At 37.4% G+C, this 21,614-nt stretch overlaps 1 protein-coding gene across 2 annotated transcripts in view; it reads left to right on the top strand.

The window, feature by feature from the left end:
• Positions 1 to 3,295: 3,295 nt before the first annotated feature.
• xxylt1 (xyloside xylosyltransferase 1) overlaps positions 3,296 to 21,614 on the top strand; it is a 36,479-nt gene continuing 18,160 nt past the window's right edge. Inside the window, exons 1-4 of one of the 2 annotated variants that reach the window (XM_058401573.1) lie at positions 3,296 to 3,557; positions 3,868 to 4,357; positions 11,900 to 12,047; positions 19,937 to 20,069. In XM_058401573.1, coding sequence (XP_058257556.1) covers positions 3,893 to 4,357; positions 11,900 to 12,047; positions 19,937 to 20,069 — 746 coding nt within the window. In that variant the 5' untranslated portion in view covers positions 3,296 to 3,557; positions 3,868 to 3,892. The remainder of the gene's footprint in view (positions 3,558 to 3,867; positions 4,358 to 11,899; positions 12,048 to 19,936; positions 20,070 to 21,614) is intronic. The other variant, XM_058401572.1, reaches the window with a different exon arrangement.

The raw sequence follows: 21,614 nt of genomic DNA, 5'->3' as shown, positions 1-21,614 counted from the left end.
AATCATGTTGCTGGTTTTGATGCAACAGCTCTTATAGAATAGATGTTCTTCTCTGCAGATTAGAACAGCATCTGGCATAAAACCTGTGCCAAAATCAAATGTGTAGATCAGATGATCCTCTATGGTGACCCCGAACAGGAAACAGCTGAAGGGCAACAACAATAACCACCACTAATGACTTATTTGCGCTGAATGGTCTCCGAAATACACAAACAAATGTTTATTTAATTATGATCTGCTCTATCTGCTTTGAATTAAGTTCTTTATCAGTACCTAAAGTAAAGAGAATTACAGGAGGAGCTTTATAACTCCAAAGCCCCCAGCTATTGAATAAATTTCCAATTACTGTTCCAATTACAGGAACTGCAAGATCCAAATCTGCATGCAGCACTTCTCTGGAAGTTTTATCTGCTGCTTTTCCATCGATGAGTCTGGAAGCAGTGACTATGCTAGAGCAAACTTTTCAAGACCAAAGCCAAACAAAGAACAACAGGTCAAACTGCACATCAAGACACTGATGATCAGGTTCCTTCACATTAACAGGCTCATGTATGGGAAATGTATGGGTATTCTTCTTCTTTCGGCTTTTCCCTTCAGGGGTCACCACAGTGAATCATCTCTCTCCACCTATCCCTGTCTTCTGCATCCTCAACACTTACACCCACTAGCTTCATATCCTCATTTATTACATCCATATACCTCCTCTTTGGCCTTCCTCTTTGCCTCCTGCCTGGCAGCTCCATGTCCAACATTCTCCTACCAATATACTCACTCTCCCTCCTCTGGACATGTCCAAACCATCTTAATCTGTTCTCCCTAACTTTGTCCCCCAAATGTCCAACATAAGGTTTCCCTCTGATGTACTCGTTCCTAATCCTGTCCAACTGTGTCACTCCCAAAGAGAACCTCAACACCTCTTCCTCAGTGACACTGTCTCTAAATCATACAGCATGGCCGGTCTCACCACTGTCTTGTACACCTTCCTCTTGATTCTCGCCGAATTTTTTCCATCATACAGAACTCCAGAACACCTTTCTCCACCCATTCCAACCTGCCTGCACTCGCTTCTTTACCTCTTTCCCACACTCTCCATTACTCTGGACTGTTGACCCCAAGTACTTAAACTCCTGTACCTTCATGTATGGGAAATCATCATCAGAAAAAAAACGTCTTTAGATGTGGTGCATAGAGAACTGGATCTTGTAGGACACACTGTGTTGTGAACCAAGGAGCTTTTAATGAGAAACAAAATAGTTTATTGCTTCACATCGCCAGTATTCTTCATATCTCACTCCTTGTGATTTCTTTTTCGCCCCAAATTTAAAATGAGACTGAATGGGAAAAGATTAGGACTGTGTGTGTGCAGGTACACTGCTGTTGTTGTGGTGTCTTTCTAGATGTTTTCCTGATGTCAAATTCACATGCATGACCTTAGAGAACAAAAAAAAAACCCTTTTGATTTCTTTTTTATTATTATTATTATTATCAAAACATGAGAGGGGATAAAAAAATGAGTCAGCTTTTCTGCTCATTAAAAAGTACCATGTGTTAAATAACATACAAAAACAGCTACCTAATCATTTTCATAGCTCACACAACAGAGCAATTGTGAGGTTTAGGTCACAATGTTCCAGGTCATGACATAAGCTAGGCTGTTTTTTCTGCTATTCAAGAATTTTTTCCTCAGATTTTTTGTTAATTTAGACAGTTTATTTAGACAAAGAGTGCTAAACATTATTCACATGCCCACATGTAAACATGGCTTTTCCCGTGCTGATGTCACACCCAAACACCAGCCATTTCTGAAAATATTAATGATGTTCATACCCAAATCATTTCAACATACTTTGCACTGCTTGACTTTATATTTTTATTTTATTCAGTTATAGAAAAGAAATAATGTATAATCGCATTGCAAAATATCATCTGGTTTCCTTTTGAGTCTGCTTCCTCTTCCTCATATCATCTCAGGAATTTTTTTCTACCCTGAGCCCTGATTTGATCATTATGATAAATTAAAATTTAAATCTTGATTTATTAAAATATCACGTATTTTGATAAGTATTTAGTCATTTCATATCTGAACAGAAACTCAAAATACTGCTTAGAGAACCGTTGTATTAACAGTCACTGCAATTTCAATCTTGCATTCACCTCATTTTTGAAAAATATCTTTTTACGACCATGTGAACACCACCACAGTGTTGTAATTACGAGTGGGAATTACGGGGTTGGGGCAGTATCAATGAGTCAGTATGAAAACGTAATGGAATCAATGGATGCAATGTCTGAGGCTGACACTAAAGTTGGAGAATTTGAACGTTTACTCCTTTCAAAGGCTGATTTGAGTTATTATGTGTTATGTTATGAAGCAAGTTATTGAAATATATGCAAATTGTGATATATTATGTAAAGATTAAGTTTACATTGACTTCATGAATTGATTAAAAAAAATGATGTACATTCTTTGTTCTTCAAAGAGGAGTTAATAAACCTTGCTGTATGTTTGTAGATAAATAAGAGAAGGTTTTATTTGTTTGTTTGTTTTTATTGATTGCTTTTATTATAATACAAACAATTTCACACTGAAGCATTCAATATTTAGAGCAATTCAAACAAAACAAGGCACAGAACAAGTTAACAAATTAACGTCACGTCACATGATCACAACTCGTGGAACTCGAAAAACTCCGGCTTTCCGAAGTAGAAATTACGAGCTGTTTCTAACGGATCCAGTGAGAGAAAGAGGGAAAAAGTCTGTTCCCAGTTCGTTAAACGTCCCAGTTCCCACTTGGTCGTGAATATAGCATCGGTAACGAGTTCTTCGGGGAAATTGCCCTTTCGAAGGTGGCGCATTAGCATTAGGCTAGGTTAGCTTTAAAATGTGCTTGTCAAAATAAATGCCTCGAATAAAATAAATAAATAAAAATGAAATAAATAAATAAATAAATAAATAAATAAATAAATAAATGCATGCGCCTTGATTTATATTTTTACCTAATTTATTAATGTAATAAGTTTAGCTCACCAAAAAAAAAAATATTTTGTTTTTAGTGGTGTGTTAATCACGAATGTGGATCTGAATATATACAAACGCCAAATGTGCATCATTAAAATTTATGGTACGTAGTTGACAATATTAAAAAAAAATGTTTTTAAACATTTTACAATTATTCAAAAACGAATTTATGTTTTGTAAATTTTTAGTACATGATATTAACGATATGAACAGACAACGGAGGAAATTGTGGCTTTTATGCTTTAGATCTCCGGCTTCACACGTTATTATTCCGCGGCGAAGATTTGTTACGGGAATCTCCATAAGTGCCCTGCGTGTAGAAGGCTAGAAACCGTTATCCTATACACTATGTAGGACGCGTCTGAAGGGAGCAGAGTGCCGTTTGGGTTCAACCAATGAAGTGAGAGTTGCAATGGCTCGAGAGAACGTTTATTAATTCATGCACATTTCCCATGAGTTTAACTGCACGTTTAACGCGACGTTATTAAAACTATTTGCGTTCAGTATGTGTTACTGAAAGAGCTTACCACTTACCCCGGTAAGTGCTCTATAGCTAAGTTTGCTAACTAGCACAACGTCTGAAAAATGGGTGCTAGTCAGCTTTTTCTAATGAAATAAATGTTTAATGAGAGTTGCAGTGTAAGCTGTAGTGTTAAACAGTTGACAGGTCATGCACCTTTATGGACCATAAGCCTTCAGGTGGTCTGTGTAGATGAATTGTCCAGCACACCTGTCTACGTTAGAGTAATACATAAATAAACACAGTAGTAGAGGTTTATGGTGTCTTATGGTCTTTATGATGCTGTTATGCATGGTGCTTTATGATCTTTATGACCTCTCTGTTTCAGATTCCACCCTGTGTGTTTTGGAGCCATGGGTGTGCTGCGTGTGCTTTCACTCACCATGGCAAGGATCGGCACCTTCAGACCTCATCAGCTTGCTCTGCTCCTTGCTGCAGCCCTGGCTGTGATGGCTTTCTACTATTTAGGTTCAGAGAAGCAGAACTTCTCCACCACTACCAAGAGAATCAAGGAGACGCAGGCGAGTCACAACTCCAACCGCAACGATGCTGACCTGTCTGTGGACGTCAGATCTGATCATCACGAGAACCGAGCAGGAGGACGACAGAGCTACCATGCTCTCATGATGTTCACTAAGATTAACACGAGCCGGACGATGCAGAGCAAGTTTGAGGTGGCCATGCGCTCCATGGCGAGACATGGCCGTTTCAGAGAGGATGAAATTCTGGTGCTTCATTATGTCTCTGATGGAGGCAGTAAGGAGCTGGCCATGAGGATGCTTCCTGTGCTGCTGCGTGAGGCGACCTTTCAGTATGAGGTAAGATCATGGACACTGTAACCCAAAGGCTATCCAGGATTTCCAGTTCTGTAGTATCAGATCACTTTGGTCATTTCCAGTGTTTTGAGACTAAAGACCAGTCTTGGAATCAGAAATCTGGGTGAATTTTTATTAGACTAAATACCTGAGACCATGACATAATTTTTATTATTTGTTCACAATGTCTGACTCTGGAGTTAATATGGCATCTATAATTTGCTGATACTTCATTCAAGAGATATTAGATGTTAGGTTAGAAAGATATGGGGCAGCAGTGCCTCAAGTGGTTAAGTGGCTCTGGGTTGTTGATTGGAGTATCGGGGTCCAAGCCCCAGCACCACCAAGCTGCCACTGCTGGGCCCCTGAGCAAGGGCCCAAAGCCTCTCTGCCCCAGGGGTGCTGCATCATAGCTGACCCTGTGCTTTGACCCCAACCTCCAAAGTTGGGATATGCAAAGAACGAATTTTACTGTGCTGTAATTTATATGCGACAATAACAATCACTCCTTCTTCTTCTTCTTCTTCTTCTTCATATTACTACAATCAAATTAACACATCTGTGCACTGTGTGTGGCGTTGATCTCGTCTTGATCTTGCACCACTGTCCTACTTGGTCTTGACTCTGTGAATCCATTGGCTATGGTTTTTATCTTGACTAAGATGGTCTTGAACCCAACACTAGTGATATCTCTGCTTAAAAGCAGATACCTAGATTAGATCCTCTGGAGTGGGGTGTCCAATCTTGTCAGCAAAGTGCTGTTACAGATGCAGGTTTTCATTCTAGCCAAGCAGAAGCCACACCTGAGTGTATTGAAACTGATTAAACTGGTGCTTGACTGGAATGAAAACCTGCATCCACACTAGCCCTTATCAGATAAAATTGGACACCCCTTATCTGGAGCAGTGAAGTTGCCAAACCTGCTGCAGTCTGCCCTCCAGTACTAGATGTGATGTCTGCTGTTCTTGGTTTATTACTCTTGATGAAATAAGGCTGATATATACTTGATCACAATATACAATATCGTATACACAATATACAATATCACATTATTGATACAATATCACAATATTGATCACAATATATTCGCTTTAAAAAGTCCAGTCAGTTGCTGATTTATAAACATCTACATAGGAGCAATGACAAATAAAAGTGTTTAATTAGAACAAACAGCAGAATCAAGAAAAAATTTGGACAGTTTCATTCTCTTTTATTCTTTTTTTTCTTTACTATTTCAAAAAAACATGGAACATACTATCATTGTCCACTTTATTGTGCTCATTAATGCACTTATCTAATCAGCCAATCATGAAGGAGCAGCAAAATGTGTAAAATCCTGCAGATACAGGTCCAGAGCTTCAGTTAATGTTCACATCATACATCAGAATGACCTGAACCATGGCATGGTTGTTAATAGCAGTCAGCTTGCTAACATAAAGCAACTATTTTTTTTTTATGTTTGAGCAAGTAATCTTGGATATTACAGATGACACACCAAGTGAGGTATCAAATGATTTCAAGAGGAATTAGTAAATATTTGAGGCAGGTCTGGTCATTAAGGTGAATTAAGGCTTCTTAACCTTCGTCTGAATACTTGAGTTAACATCGAGGACTGATCCTTCATCCTTTTCTTGTTTATTTATTATTTCTTTTGTATCTTTGCTGCCCACACATTATACAAGAGATTTGGATGTTAGATTTAACATAACGAGTTGACCCTTGCGAGTCTTGTTTACTCACCTATTGTGCATCTGATGTAAACTGCGCCAGAGTTCAGTGGAGTTGAGCTCCAGACCCCTGTTTTGAAGAGGACTGGGCCTTCACAAGACTGAAAACAGTTTTCACAGTTTAGAAAATGTACCAAATTTTTGGTGCAAATGACCCAGATTCTGGAAAAATCACAAATGTCCAAAGATTCTTAATTGACTTAAGATGTTTTTGGATCCCATCGGACTGGAGAGTGCCGAGTCGAGTTTTAATACCCTAAAAGGATTTTAAACTGAATTCTCTTAGTATGTTTACATTGATTTTCTTCCAATGTGAGCGTTTAAGAGTAGCGTTATCAAATGCAAAATTTTAGTTATAGTAGAGAGGAGACTAATGATGCCATGTTATAGATTTTAGAATATAGAATTGTTTTCTTTTTTTTTGTTTTCTTCTTAAGTGAAGTGAATCAGTTTGATATCATGAAACACGCTGGATTTCTGGATAGTCTACACTTCTTATAAACTGGATTGTTTAAATCATACAGCTGCTGTAATATATAATTGAGACTGATTTTTGATATTGGGGATCAGCAGAGCTCCACCTGCCTCAGTGCACTGTGTGCTTGATGTATAATTAAAAAGTGCTCTTTCACTGGCTTTCAAATGACACCAGCCCTTATATCACTCTGATCTACAGTGCCTGAGAACGAGCTTGTGAAACTTGTGTGTTTTTAGCCAATCTTGATGCTATATTTCGCTGATCTCCAAGCTTTATTGGTGTCTAAATGATGCCTCAGACATTGCTGCAATGCTTGTGCCAGCTTTTCCAATAGAATATTTCTCAATATTACATTTCTCCTTGTTCAGTTTTCAAATGATTTAATTTTTACAGAGAAAAAAACCCCCATTGTTTCACACATTTTTTAAGAGAAAGAAGAAAGGAATCATTTCAGATTTTTTCAAATCACCACAATTAAGTGCAGAATAATCACAGGGAGTGGTAAACACTAAATATATACAGTCTGATAGAAACTAATCCAAGGATGTTGCAGTAACTACTAGTATTTTGGAAACTAGTCAAAACAACACTAGATGGCTGAAGCAACGAGTCACTCATTAAAAAAATGCAACTTTCAGTTGAAAGAACAATCTCACCTCCTGCAACATGGGTCAGTTTCCCAAACAAAACTGTGTAGTACACAAACACACAGACTAATATCAAATGTTATAATGTCATATTACTTTCATTTCATATATTCATTTACAGAGGACAGCCTCAGAACATACAAAAAGCTTTTGTGTTCCAACTAAATAGGGTTTAGACACACATCTCTTGTACCTAATATTCATTGGGAAAAAGGTTTTCACCCCTAGTTCACCAGGTGGCAGTGGTACCATTATATTGAGAAGGACACACATGGCAAGTCCACGTGATCTTCATCGCCCTGAGCCAGTGGACAAAAAGGTCACGCAACAGACATTTCCTCTGCATCGCTGCACGGACAAACACTGTATATCTCTCATCCCCACAATGCTCCCTTAGGAGAACACCAATTTACTGAGGTCCAAATCTACACAAAGATACTGTATCATGCTCTTTAGTTGTTTATTAGAAACATCTTAACTAGGCAACAAGGGACATTTTGGTAAAGGCTGAAACTGTGCATGTTTCATTGGAGCTCAGAGATGTGTGCATTGAATTGAAAAGGATAAATGAAGCAATACCTTTCACTAGATTATAGCCATGCTATGGGTAGACTTTGTCTCTTTTTAAAGTGGCTCTGCACATGAGGAGTCACAGGGTCTGTCAAACTGTAACCAATAAACTGGATGGAATAAATAAATCTTGTTTATTTCACTCCAAGGAGGTCCACAAGAAAGACAGATATGATGGGAATCAGGTGCTATGTTCTGTAGTAAAGGTTGTAGAATGGAAAGGATCTCCATGGACAAATCTAGATTAACCTCAAAATTTGGGGAGCTTTCAAGAAAAGTTTCATGCTTGCTTGGTTTTACATGCAGCCACCATTACATTACAGTGTACTTGAATGTGTGAACCATATAGTGGATGTATGTCAGCATATGTGATCATCTTAATCTCCTTATAGAACATTATTAAAATATATTAATATACACTGTACTCTCCTGTGTACAAAGCAAGGTCTAAAATAACTCCTGCCAGAGCCCTGACTCTGACTCAAACCCACTGAACACCTTTGGGATAAACTGAAACTGAGATCACAGACTGATCTCACTAATACAGTTGTAGCTGAATGAACACAAATCCACACAGCCACGCTCCAACATCTAGTACACAGCCTTCACAGGAGACTGGATGATGTTATGGAGCAAAAGAGGAAACAACAACATATTAATACTATGCATTTGGGAATAATATGTTCCACAAGCATGTATAGGTGTCATAGTTGGGTGTCTACATACTTTTGGCAATATGACAGTGTTTTAAATGTGCTTTAGATATTGAACTTGCTTACTTATTGATTTTCTTAACAATGGGCACATGGGGGCATCCTTGCTCTGTCTGAACCACTAGAAGTACCTCTTTCAGCATCTTATACTTTGTCTCCCAACAATACTCAGTCTGTGTTTTGAACCAAAAAAGTCTTTTCACTTGTCTTCATCACAACACACGTCTTTCTGTCACTTATTTTAGTTAGATTCTGTAATTTAACTAACTAGTTCTAGGTTGTTTTGGGTTTTTTTTCAGGGAAAGAGATGAACATCCACATTTAGAACTGATCCCCTTTCTTGGCCCATGGGCAGTTTGTTGGCGTTCAGCCACAAGTCCAGATTAACCTGCCCTTAATCCGGGTCTTCTCAACCCCATATCCTCATACATGCACCTTAGAGTAATAAGCCTTGTGGAGTATAGGATGCTTGGCTTGTGTTACAGTGGCTCATTAGCTGCAGCATTATTTCATATATTTGTGGTGTAGAAGTGGGTAGATCCTGGAGTTGCTCTAGACTCACTAGGGCTGGTGAATAAAAATAAGACATAGAAATGTAATCTTTTATGTTAACATCTGTTATGCTGGATTATCCTTCCTTCCACATTAAAAATGAAATAAATACTAAAAAAAATGATTTCAAAGAAAATTATTGGCAGCCCTGCATTTGGTGTGCAACCTCTTTTTAACATTATATGTGTAAGAATGTCTAATATGTCTAAGAACACAGAACAAAGAATTCCTTAATACTCTCTTTAGTTTACATTACAGACCTAATGTGCTTTAAGTCAGGGACTAGAAAGGCTTGTCAAAACCCAGTTTTAACTTGTTCTTATAGCCTCATCTAACCATCAAACTAAGTCAAAGTTCCTGTTGTGTCTAGAGAACCCCAGGCAGTAAAGTTTGTTGCTTGTTAAGCATCTTATTTCAAAGGAACCCCTTTCCTGCTACAACAGGCTCTACTGTTTTGGGCAGGATTTCCACACGGTTTTGGAATGTTGTTGTGGAATTTTGTGTTCATTCAATTACAAGATCACATTAATGAGGCTAGATACTCCATGGCTGAAATCAGTGACCCCAAAGCCAGTGAATATTTATTTTCCTATTTTAAATTTGGCAGATCAAACAAACCTGGTCTTGACCTGCCAATAAGAATTATAGAAACGTGCTGAACCAGTACAAATCATTACATTTACAATACAATAGGTGTCTCATTAGGATGATATAAGCAGTAGATAATACTCATGCAGTGACACTCTCAGTAATGTTGATTGTAGTGATTCTCAGTAATTTTGAATTGCACTCAATGACTTATTTAATCAAGTTTAATTAAGCATTCTGTAGTAGTATTAGTTGACAGATATATATATATATAATTGGCATTTAATACTTGATCTAAACATTAATTATTCAAATAATTATTCATTTATGAAGTGTGATAGTTTTGGATATAAATAACTATAATTATTTCAGAGAGGTGAATGCTTAAAGATTAATATACAGGAGACCAGAAAATCAAAGGACTTTGGATAAACACCTTGTTTTTTCAGTCTGTTCATTGTAATGTGACCTCATTGTCCTTCTTGGTATAGATAACAGCATCCCACACCTAGTCTACAGTATATTTCTTTATGTTAGAACTATCAGTGTTTTTCCAAATGCAAATAGTAAAATTGTAAGTGCTATGACTTTACTACAGATACGTAACAAATGACCTGTACATATATACATATATTGAAAATAACAGTTGAGCAGTAAATATTTTCACTGAGCCTTTCAGGTTCCTGCAAATGTGTAGAGAAGTTTGAATGAACGTGATGTATAGTACAAGTTTCTAAGGAAGTGATGATGAATTAAAACCCATGTAGTCTAACAGCATCTAGGCTGCTACAACTATTATAACCATTGTTGTGATTTTTAAGGGAAGTAACAGTAGCCCAGGCCAGCTGTTCAGGAAGCTGCAGTTAGGCCATTCACTCAGCTGACTCAGGATCAGCCTTAGCAACCTCATCTTTCATCGACACTATAAGAAACTGAAGTCCAAAACATTCCCCCAGCAGATGGGCTGTGTTTCCAGGAAGAGTGCTGAAGGAAGTCGGGAATAACACAGACTTCCCTTATGTAGGCGTCAGCCTGGAGGCTGAATCACAACTGTACTTACATTTACAGAGAGAGAATAATGTCGAAAAATTAGAACGAAAGTGCAAAGAGGTATTTTGTTGGGATCATGTTTTTTATTTGGTGTCCTTTTGTTTCATTTTTTTTTTTCAGTATTTAAGCAGTCATGTAATTCACGTTGGAAATAAAATTCCTTCCAAACAAGTTATGTTTAGTTTTGATGCAGGACTTTTGGAATCAGGAAAGAATTTCAAAAATCAGATTATTGTTGTCTGTTTATAAGCAAGCAGTGGTCGCTGACATTTTCAAGCTCTTTTTACATCATTTGGGCCAGGCATGTTTTTATGCTCTTATGGTTATACAAACAAACATGCTGTTTTATGTTTGACTTATTCAGTGAATAAACCACACACGCACCTACAATTACATGGTCCCACTTCCCATTTGCTTCAAACATTCTTTGTTGATTAGTTATGCTTGTAAAGGATTAATAGAACTAGGAATTTAAAGCAATCAACTGCTGCTTACACTTGCTCACAAAACATGTAAACCATAAAACATGAATCCTTTATTTCCTGCATCATGTGTAGATGTGCAGTATGTTAGGCAATATAAAGCACACTGACTGACACTTTGTGCATACACCCAGAGGAGTGGTGTTTGAACAAGGTACAGATAATACTGGTCACCAATGACAAGCCAACACTTTACTGGTTGTGCTTCTTGCAGGCAGAATCCGACAACCTGCTGACAGAATGCACTGGGCCATGACTGACCTTGCCATCTAATTAATGCCGTTACTTATCTACCACTGATGCTGATGAATTCAGCAACTACACCTAAAGAGTACTGTGCATATGTTTAGGAAGATCTTCTCTTCCACTACTGCTTCCACTGGGGGTTAGAACCCCAAGTAGGTCTGCTTTTACTGCATTTACTGATTGGAGAGAAGTTAATATTTCTGTAAACTTTGTTGTCCAAGGTTGTACATTGAACAACCTTGGCTAAACGGAGGAAGATAGCTATTTTGTGAGAACTGGAGCTGGCTGTAACCTGTCTGCCTTTACTATGGTAACATAACCTGATACCCATGACTTGATTAAGTTATTAGATTATAAAGAGACCTTTCTGCTGTCTAGTCGTACATATGACTAACCTATAACCTTGGCCTGTAATATGAAAGGGCTCAAAATGCTTTGCTGTCTTGCCATATACATGTAAAGTGTTGATAAGATTCTGATTTTGTGTTTCAGGTGGTGTTTCATGATGTTAATGGTCTGACAGAGAAACTGTTCCCGATTGTGGAGGCCATGCAGAAGCACTTCAGTGCAGGCTCTGGGGCTTATTACAGCGATGCCATCTTCTTTCTTTCAGTGGCCATGCATCGCATCATGCCTACAGGTGAGCTTGGATGCTTTTCTGAAAGATCATATTACATTGACTCAAATAGGAGCAGTATTGTAAGAAAAGAAGAGAGTATTATGATGATTCTGGCATTAATAGCATGACTGAGAATGAGAAAAAAAAACATTGTTGGACACGTTAAAAATTAAACACGCTTTTGTATTGTCGTTATTGATTGAGTGTAGTTTAATGGTAGATGGTAAATGTCAATTCATTCAATGTAAATCAAATTTGTAACACCACCAAATGTTCAAAAACTGAAACACCAATTTTATGTTATCTGTCTACAGAATATTGTAGTCAAAATACAAACTTTCAACTTTAATTTCAGGGTATTTATAAAAAGATCAAGTGAACAAACTTTATATGCAACCCCTCCTTTTCAAGGGACCAGAATAATTGGACACATGTATATTATCAGAAATTAAATTGTGGTCTTAATTGGCAGACAATGACTGCCATATATGCCCATGCCCATCATTCTGGTAAGTTAATCTTTTAGGTACTGAGGCTGGGGGTTACATCCTTTGGTAAATCTACTGAATTTACTTACTTGAAGTCTTCTCTTGATTCTTAACTTTGACCTACTTACCTATGTACCTCCTTAATGATGTTTTTGATCTGGCCAACTGGGGGATTTTTCTTCACCAAGGAAGAAATTCTCCTGCCAGGAAAACAGTTGTTTTCTGTAGTCTTCTGGGCCTTTTGTTGTTCCTGAGCTGAGGAATTTATTCTATTGGGAATTGTTCTATTGTACAGCCAGACTCTCTTGTCTGTGACATTTCTCTTTCTGTGCATCAAGGAGCAATTTGGAATTGGAAATCATTTACCTATTTTCTCTTCTTTTTCCTCTTTAAATTTTTTAATAACCCTTGTGTGATTTTTGTGTGTGGTACCACAGTGGTTCAGTTCTTTTTTTCACCTTATTTTCCTACTGCTTTGTGCTAGAATTCGCCACTGCTCTTGATGAATTGACATTTATGGGCTCATTTGTTCTATTAGTCACCCACTTGACCAGTCTGTGAAAATCTAGTTTGTTTGTAGTTGCATAGTTGTTTGGAGTTAATGTTTTTCTTGACCCATTTTTCCAGAAACTGTGTTTTTGACAGCTCTTACTTGTTGTAAGAGCATTTGTATTTTTTAGTGAAGGGCCAGTTCATGACTCCTGAGGTCACAGCTGGAGAGGAGTGTATGTGTGCGCAAGCACAGAAAAAACTGAATATTCACCCCACACTGTGAGGTTGCATCTGGACACCTGCTTTTCAGAATAGCATTAAGTTTTAGCTTTACATGGTCGAGAAATAGGTCAGTACACCTCTTTCTTCTCCTGATGTTCATTTTCATGGATTTTTTTGCACGTATTTTAATGAATGTATTTGAACTTTAACTGTGTACATTTTGACAAAGCCAAAGGCACCCCAAAGGCTCTGAAAAAAAATTGAAAGTGGTTAGAAACTGATACTGCAAACCATATACAAATATAATGCAATTTTTTAGCTGCTTGTCACTTGTGGAGTGTGGGAGGTGCCAATATGAAATAAAAAGAATAATATCATCACAATTATTTACTGCAGTCATTAACCAAGTAACCTGTACACAACTACAATGGATTTCAAATAAAGTATTCGAGATGTGATTGAATTTTAGAATTTCAGCCTTAATTCAAGTGGTTTAACAAACACTGTATTAGCCTTGTACAACCATTTTTTAAAATATATATTTCCTCCATTATCTTAGGCTTACTAACATAATTATAAATAGAATTATTATTTTTAATACTTGAATGCACTTTTTGCACCCAATGACTGCTTGAAGTCTGGAACCCATGGACCACCAAATGCAGAGTTTCCTCCTTTGAGATGCTTCACCAGGCCTTTAACCAAAGCCACTATCAGTTGCTGCTTGCTTTTGGGTCTTTCTGCCTTGAGTTTTGTTTTCAGTAAGTTAGATAGTCAAATGGGTTGAGGTCAGGTGACTGACTCTGCTATTAAAGACCATTCCATTTCCAGGAGCTCTTGGATTGCTTTTAACAGTATGTTTTGAGCTATGATGTACTGTCCTACTGCATGATTTGACTTAATCTAGGCAAAAAGTATAGGTCTATATACTTCACAATTCATCCAGCTGCTTCTCTCAGCAGTCACTTCATAATAAACACCAGCGACCCACTAACAGGAAGCCAAACAATACCCATGCCATCTCACTGCCTCCACCATGTTTATTTATATATATATATATATATATATATATATATATATATATATATATATATATATATATATATATATATATATATATATATATATATTGTTTTGATGAAAATAGGAAATAAAAAAGAATACTACTGTGGTCTGTAGGAATAGTACTTCTGTGTCTTTGTTCCAAGATTGCAGATAGTTTTTAATACCAGCTCAAGTATTTACATCCATATCGGGTGGACCATATAGGAAAAACAGGCACTTATCAAGCACTTGGACAAATTACCCTTCAAGAAATTTCTTATATTTGCCACTTGGTTGTATTTGTATCTGAACTCCGAAGTAAGTAGACTCCAGAAACTCTGTGTCTTTCTTGGTAATGTCTGTGGCAGATGTATAATTCAGCAAATGTCTGTCCTGTTTGTTTTGGGAACATTTCATTGATTCTAGTATTACTAGAATGTTCCATAGTTTCCATGTGTTTTCAGAACAAACCCAGCAAACCCTACAATAGGAAGTAGGTTAATTTGTTCTAAATGGCAACAAATATTGTGGTGACACAGTATGTGAGGTGATGTTTTGTTCACCCAAAACAAAGTGAAGTACAAACAACAAAGAATGTCAGTCTAGAAGCATGTTTGTAACCAAACATTCCATGGCTATTACAAAAATTGGCCTAAAATTATTACAGCCTATTGATAATTCCCATTCTTTTATTTATTTATTTATTTAATCCAGTGCACACTTTACCAAATTTTGGTATAGACACTAAACTTGCAAGAAATGTTTTTCAAATAAATTGTATTGTTGTACAGAATTTTAATCTAAAACATTATATACTTTCAGTATTTAATTTAAATACCCAACACTAAGCTAAGGCTATTGTGCATGTGCTTTTTCACAAAACACATTCCTTGGCTTCAACAGCAAAAACAAGCTGATTTGGATAAAATTAAAAAGCTTTCAAGATACACCATACCACCAACTCTAAACAAACCTGACCATAGCTATATAGAGAGTGTAATGAAGACATTAATCAGAGCCTTTTACTCTTTCTGATGGAGAAGCCACATATCCCACCAGTGAATTTTGCACCAACCGTTTTTCTCCTCAACCAAGCAATGGATAGAAAAGTGAATATTGTGTGGAAAATGCTTAAATAATAATTTAATCCAATACTATTTAATAAATTCATGAATATTCCAATTAAATAGGACAATCACAAAATGATGAACTAGCAATTCATAAAATTAAATGAAATTCATGAACATTAAAACAAAAATATTTCACTTCTTTTGTTTTGTCTTTTGTTGTCTGAAACTATTTTGATTTCAGGGTCACTTTAACACCAACATGAACATGATTAATGTCTTGATGCAATACTACATGTTTTGGGTAGCACAACACTGCTGGCCAAAAGAATGGTCCATTGAAGCTCTGTGGTTGTGACAATGGCCATCCATCTTTTTATGGTTCACCCAGGATGTAGATACACTCACATCTCAACACTTGGTGTATTTTAAATTTAACGTGCTAGCATGCAGACCCTCAATGTTAAGAATCTTTACAATTTGTATACTGAACTTGGCCTTTCATGATAAAAAATCTGTGAATGGTTCCTTCCTGTTTGTATGTATGTCCTAGAGGGCAATCTCTGTTGTCATTACCCTTCCTGTCAATACTTTCAGGGCTGTTCCAGCAATCGAACCCTCTCTGAATGACTAGTCAATAATGGCTAATAATGAGGCTCAGTGTTTGGGCTGTAGGGGAGGGTGACACTGTGGGTCTCGTTGTCTGATATGTTCCTGAGCTTTCTGCTAGTGTCCTATATACCAGTCCATACATTTGCTAGACATGGTTGTTGTCAGGTTCAATTTTCTAACCATTTTGACACTTGTTTGCTTGTCTACTGCAAGTTTGGTAAGCTTTGTCTGTCATGAATGTATTCAGACAAATTCCACGTGACTGACAGGTCACATGAGAAAGGATCTTAAGGGTGGAAAAAAAGATTGGGCTAATGTAGTGGGATAATGCCTTGCTCTAGTTTTCAACTTTTCAAGAAGGTAAATGCAAAGACAGCAATAGACGGACCATTACAGAGACCATGTGCGCCAGTGACAGACTATTGTACTCATGCTTTGGTGTGGGTGTGTGTGTGTGTGTTTGTGTGTGTGTGAGTGAGTGACCTACAAAGTTTGTACTCCCAGATTGCATTTAAGAAATCTTAATGAAGTTCACCAAGTTGGATGTTCTGTGTTTTTAGCTCATGCCTTTGTTTCACTACATCTATAATAATATAACATATAATAATCATACTTGCTGTAAGTCGTTTTTCTGTGTGTATATAGTTATAAAATTGCAGTCATCTCACAAGTCACAAAAGGGATCGCTTTGTAGGAATCACTGTGCAGTAATTAATATTCTCTTGAATCACACAGAACATGGACATAACATCACTGGTTTATTATTATTTTTTAAACAAATGGTTGCAATTAAACAAAATACCTAAAAGTGGAAAAAGCAATTCCAAAATAAAGCTACCATTTCTTAGTGTCTTTTTTTGTGACAGGCTCAGACAGGATGGACATTATTATTATTATTATTATTATTATTATTATTATTATTATTATTATTATTATTATTATATGGCTATATATTACACATTTACCCGAATATAATAAAAAAAATTGAACAAGTAAGAAGTAGAAAGATGTCTGTTAAAGTGTTTCTGATATGGCATTTTATCATTTTTTGAACATACACTATGTGGATAGCTGATTATTACACCCAAGTGTGGGCATTTCGCAACATTGGAAGCTCAAAACTGTATAGAATGTATAGAAGCATACTTCAACTTTACATTTTCCCTTCATTGGAACAAAGAAACTCAAACACTGTTCCAGCATGACAATGCCCCTGTACACAAAGCACAGAGCTCCATGAAGTCATGGTGTGTTAAGGTTGGGGTGGAAGAACTCGAGTGTCCTGCACAGAGCCCTGACTCTGACTCAACCCCACTCACCACCTTTGGGATGAACTGGAACACCGACTGAACCCCAGACCTCCTCACTCTTACAACCTCAGTGTCTGATCTCACTAATGCTCTTGTAGCTGAATGAACACACATCCGCACAATCCCACTCTAGAATCTAGAGGAAGACCTTCCCAGAAGACTGGAGCTTATTATAATAGAAAAGTGGGACTGAAACAAAATAATTTGTCTGATGACCATGTGTCCACATACTTTTGGCCATTCGGCGTGTTGTAAATCCTGCCTTGTAAATGTAGACAGATCATAAAGAAGACCCCAGCTTATGTGGATATTGTTTTCATGTCATTCTAGGCTGTTGTTTAGTGTCTTAAGCAGATTAGTGTGGATCTTGTATGTTTTTGTGACAACTTATATATGCAGTAAATGAAGCCAGCAAGTAAATCCTCACCTATTCATCTTATGAGCATGTTATACTTTAACTTCTAAGAATTATTAAATATCTACAGGGAAACGAAAAGCTAGAGTGAAGAAAGTAGGTCGAGAGCTGCTGACAGAACCTGAGTGAATTAAGGGGTTAAGCACGTAATTAGGTTGACCGACTTTTGTCCCATTTTGTAACACTCTGAATCAGAGTTTGCTGTTGTTTCCATTGGGGAGATGAAGTGGTGGCTGGAGAATAATCATAATCCACTAAGTCCATCTGGACACCCACCTGCTACATGCTGTGTTTATCATCATAGCCACGGTTGTCTTCTTCAGTCAGTCAGCCACCTGCGTTGAGAGTCTTCGGCCTGGTGTTGCCTATTGATGCTGTGACGTGATCTTGATATTATTATTATCGTTACAGAAAATCTACATCCACATTAATAGACACACATGTACAGCTGTTCATTTGTGCGGTTATCTAATCAGCCAACCATGTGGCAGCAGCATAATACATAAAATCATGCAGATACAGGACAAAAGCTTCAGGTAATGTTCACATCAAAAAATTGCAGAAAAAAAAAATCGGGTGTTTGATGTGAACAATAACTGTAGGTTATGATCTGTATCTGCAGGATTTTATGCTCTGTGCTGCTGCTACATGATTGGCTGATTAGATAAGTGCATGAATGAGCAGATACAGTATGCAGATGTTCCAGATGTGAATTGAATTAGATGAAGGATTCAGGATGGAACACTGAGACAGAAGATTGCGACTTTGTACCTCAAGACTCTCCAAAAAGTAAAAATTGATATAAAAGAAACTTGAATTGTATCAAATGGTAATGTACTCGAAACTCAGTGTAGTAAGTAAACATGTTATGACACCACATTGTGTGTTTCTATGTCATGGCTGTTTTTGCTTCAGCAGAGTGTGGGCATCATATCCCTCATTTCTGGGAACCGTGCCTTGCCCCTGGCTAAAGAGGCCAAGAGAGATGAATCTGTTCTGTCTTGCAGATCGTAAACACACCATTAAAGCTCTTCACTGCCCAACTCAGGAGCTGCACCATGTTGTGATGGTTCCATAAGGTGTAGCAGCACCACATAGGGGAGATTTCTGACTTTTTAAAGCGGCAAGAAGTATAAATAGCTGTTTGCTTATTGTATCAGCAAGAAATAATGATTAGCCTTAAAGGTGGTTTATTTTTCTGCATGTTTGGTTGATTTGGTTATGTTTTTCCCTCTTTCATTGCCATGTGAATTCTATCCTTTGATAATTTAGTATATTATAATGACATCTTTACTGTCCTTCATACCTATTATGCAGAAATAATGTGCATTAAGATCTTGCGCTATCCAGGCTCTCCTTTTGAGCTCCGTAGCATAACAAAATGGAGTTATTATCTGGAGACGATAACGAATGCAGTTGCGTAAAGTGTTTTTGCAGCACTCAGTTTTCGACTCTTGTTAGGATTGACTCAGGTCCCAAGTGGCTGGTTCTGATCACCGAATCTCCCTCACAGAGTTGCTTTCTCTGCAATTAGTTTAGTGACGTTTGTGTTTTCTCTGTAAGCATCAGTAACTAGCAGCAGCAAGCCTTCACATTTTAATGTGGCAAGCCCAGCACTGTGGATGAACTGAATCTAGCACTTGGTGTTCTGACACGTAGTAAGAGCCACACATGCTGTACTGTAATGAACTGTGTGGTACAACTCATATCATATCAGAGACACCGTGTTCAGTTTGTAGACAAACCTGGCTTTGATTAAAGATTTAAAAACCTTGTGTCATTTTTAAAGGCTTATAATTGTGTAATGCTTAGTTGTAATTATTCCCATATTATTAGCATCATCTTTTAATCTTTTTTTATTTTATTTGTTTTTTCTCATCCCATTAGCACAACTTGCTTCTGCATCGTCTTTAAATGAAGGTGTAACTCACATCATGCTTCGCAAACTACTCACATCTGGACAACTTGATTTGTTTACTACCTTTTTGATATTTAAAAACAGTCACTCTACAGTCACTAAGCTATGGAACTGCTGTGAATTTTGGAAAATGTTGAACCAGTAGCACAGGCCCGCTGCAGCCGGTTTCACTATTATTTTTTCCATGTTCATGTAAGCCAAATGAACCAATCAATAAATTAATTACATTCCATTTCTGTCAATTTTCTGAATACAACTAATGACAAGATTTAAAGGTTGGGACTTTTTTGAGAGCTCTTTAAAATGTTCTTTGTTAATGTTGTTCATCTTTGTTATTGTCAGAGATGAAGCGTATTGTGCAGTTGGACCTGGATCTCAAGTACAGGACAAACATTCGAGACCTGTTCCAACAGTTCAAGCACTTTCCTCCTGAAGCAGTGATTGGAATCGTCAGAGAGATGCAGCCAGTGTACAGGTAGTACACACACACACTCTCACACACACACACACCTTTCTCTCTTCTGTACTACAGTGTTCTTCTTCTAGAAAATTCAAAACTTTAGGTGCAATACAAAACTTTTTTAGCTGACCTTTCTTCCTGTATTGCAAAAATAACCTGACCAGCAAGGGTCACACCCATGAACCTGGGTCAGGTTAAAAGCCAAACTGAACGTGCCACCCTTTCAAAATGCACTCCCCCGTCCCCCGCCCCTGAACGTTGCTCATCGAGTGAAAGTGAAGAGAGCTTTTAGCTTTTAGTTTTACTCCCTCGAACTGCTGTAACACAAGCAACTGTGACAAGAGATTAACGAGAAAATCTTCCGGTATGTTTGGGGTTGGAGCCATGTTGTGGGTCTTGGTGTGAGCTTGACTTTAATAAAACATGCCATTTAACAAGTAATCAATTTAGGAAACCTTGAATCAGTCCTCTCTATGGATGTGCAAGTCCAGACACTGCTCTAGATGGCACTAGAGTCATCTGCAAAGCCGTATTTACATGTTCGTCTCCTGTCTTCCTTTCCCATCCCCCACTTCCCTTGTTTCTTCATATGTATTTCCTCAGTTCTCCTGCGCCAACAGATTGACAGGAAAAGTTGTGCAATCTTTTCGTATTCGTGTCTTGTCGATACAGGGAGTCTGGCTGTGTGACAGTATGTGCAACTCGAAATGATTCGAGTTGAACAAGAGTTCAGCGATTCAGTTCAGTCCTGAAGCCCAGGAAGTTTGTCAGGGTTTTCCTGATGCTGAATCATGAAGAGGTGACCAACTGTTATTTATTTCAAGATAGTAGCGATAAACCAAAAAAAAAAAAACCTAAAAAACTTGTGTTGCAGTTATTGCGATTATTTTATTTTATTTATGACACTTAATTTCTACTGTTAAAAAGACTTTTCAGAAGGATTGCATAGTAGTGGATGCCAACATAAACAAATATTACAAATAATATTAACATTAATAGCAGAAGCTTTAAGGTGGAAGGAGAATTTAATTGAAATCTATATTTCAGTTATAGTTCAGTTTTCACCATGTGATGTGTTTCTGTATAATCTGATATGTTATCATCAGTTGTTGTGTAAATTGGTTAATGTCTAAAGAAAATGACTTTGCTTAAAATATTCACTAAAATTATTTCTGAGTTATTTATATTTGACTTTGTCTTCATCGAGAACATCTGGTAGAAACAGTAACCTTTCCGTTTTAACCAGCAGCTTTCTCTGCAGGATGATGGATGTTTTTTTGGAAGTCTTTCTAGTTTAGTTGTTAAGGTTTACACGACCTACACCATGTTGCTCCTAGAGGTTGTTAAGAAAGGAAAAACCAAAGGGTGCATCTGCAGGCTGATTAATTTGGCATTTGAGCGGCTGCTACAGATGGTATAACGGCTCATTCTTTAGAAATTCGCATATGTGTAGTTTCATGCGAATAAATTAACGACACAATACTGCGATCATATTGTGCCGTGTGTGTCGCAACCAGGAGCAGCAGGAAAAGAACCTGCTCGTGCTGTGTTAATTAACAC

This window comes from Hemibagrus wyckioides, linkage group LG10 (assembly GCF_019097595.1).
Source record: "Hemibagrus wyckioides isolate EC202008001 linkage group LG10, SWU_Hwy_1.0, whole genome shotgun sequence".
Taxonomy (NCBI): Eukaryota; Metazoa; Chordata; class Actinopteri; order Siluriformes; family Bagridae; genus Hemibagrus; species Hemibagrus wyckioides.
This window is presented reverse-complemented; position numbering and strand designations above follow the sequence as displayed.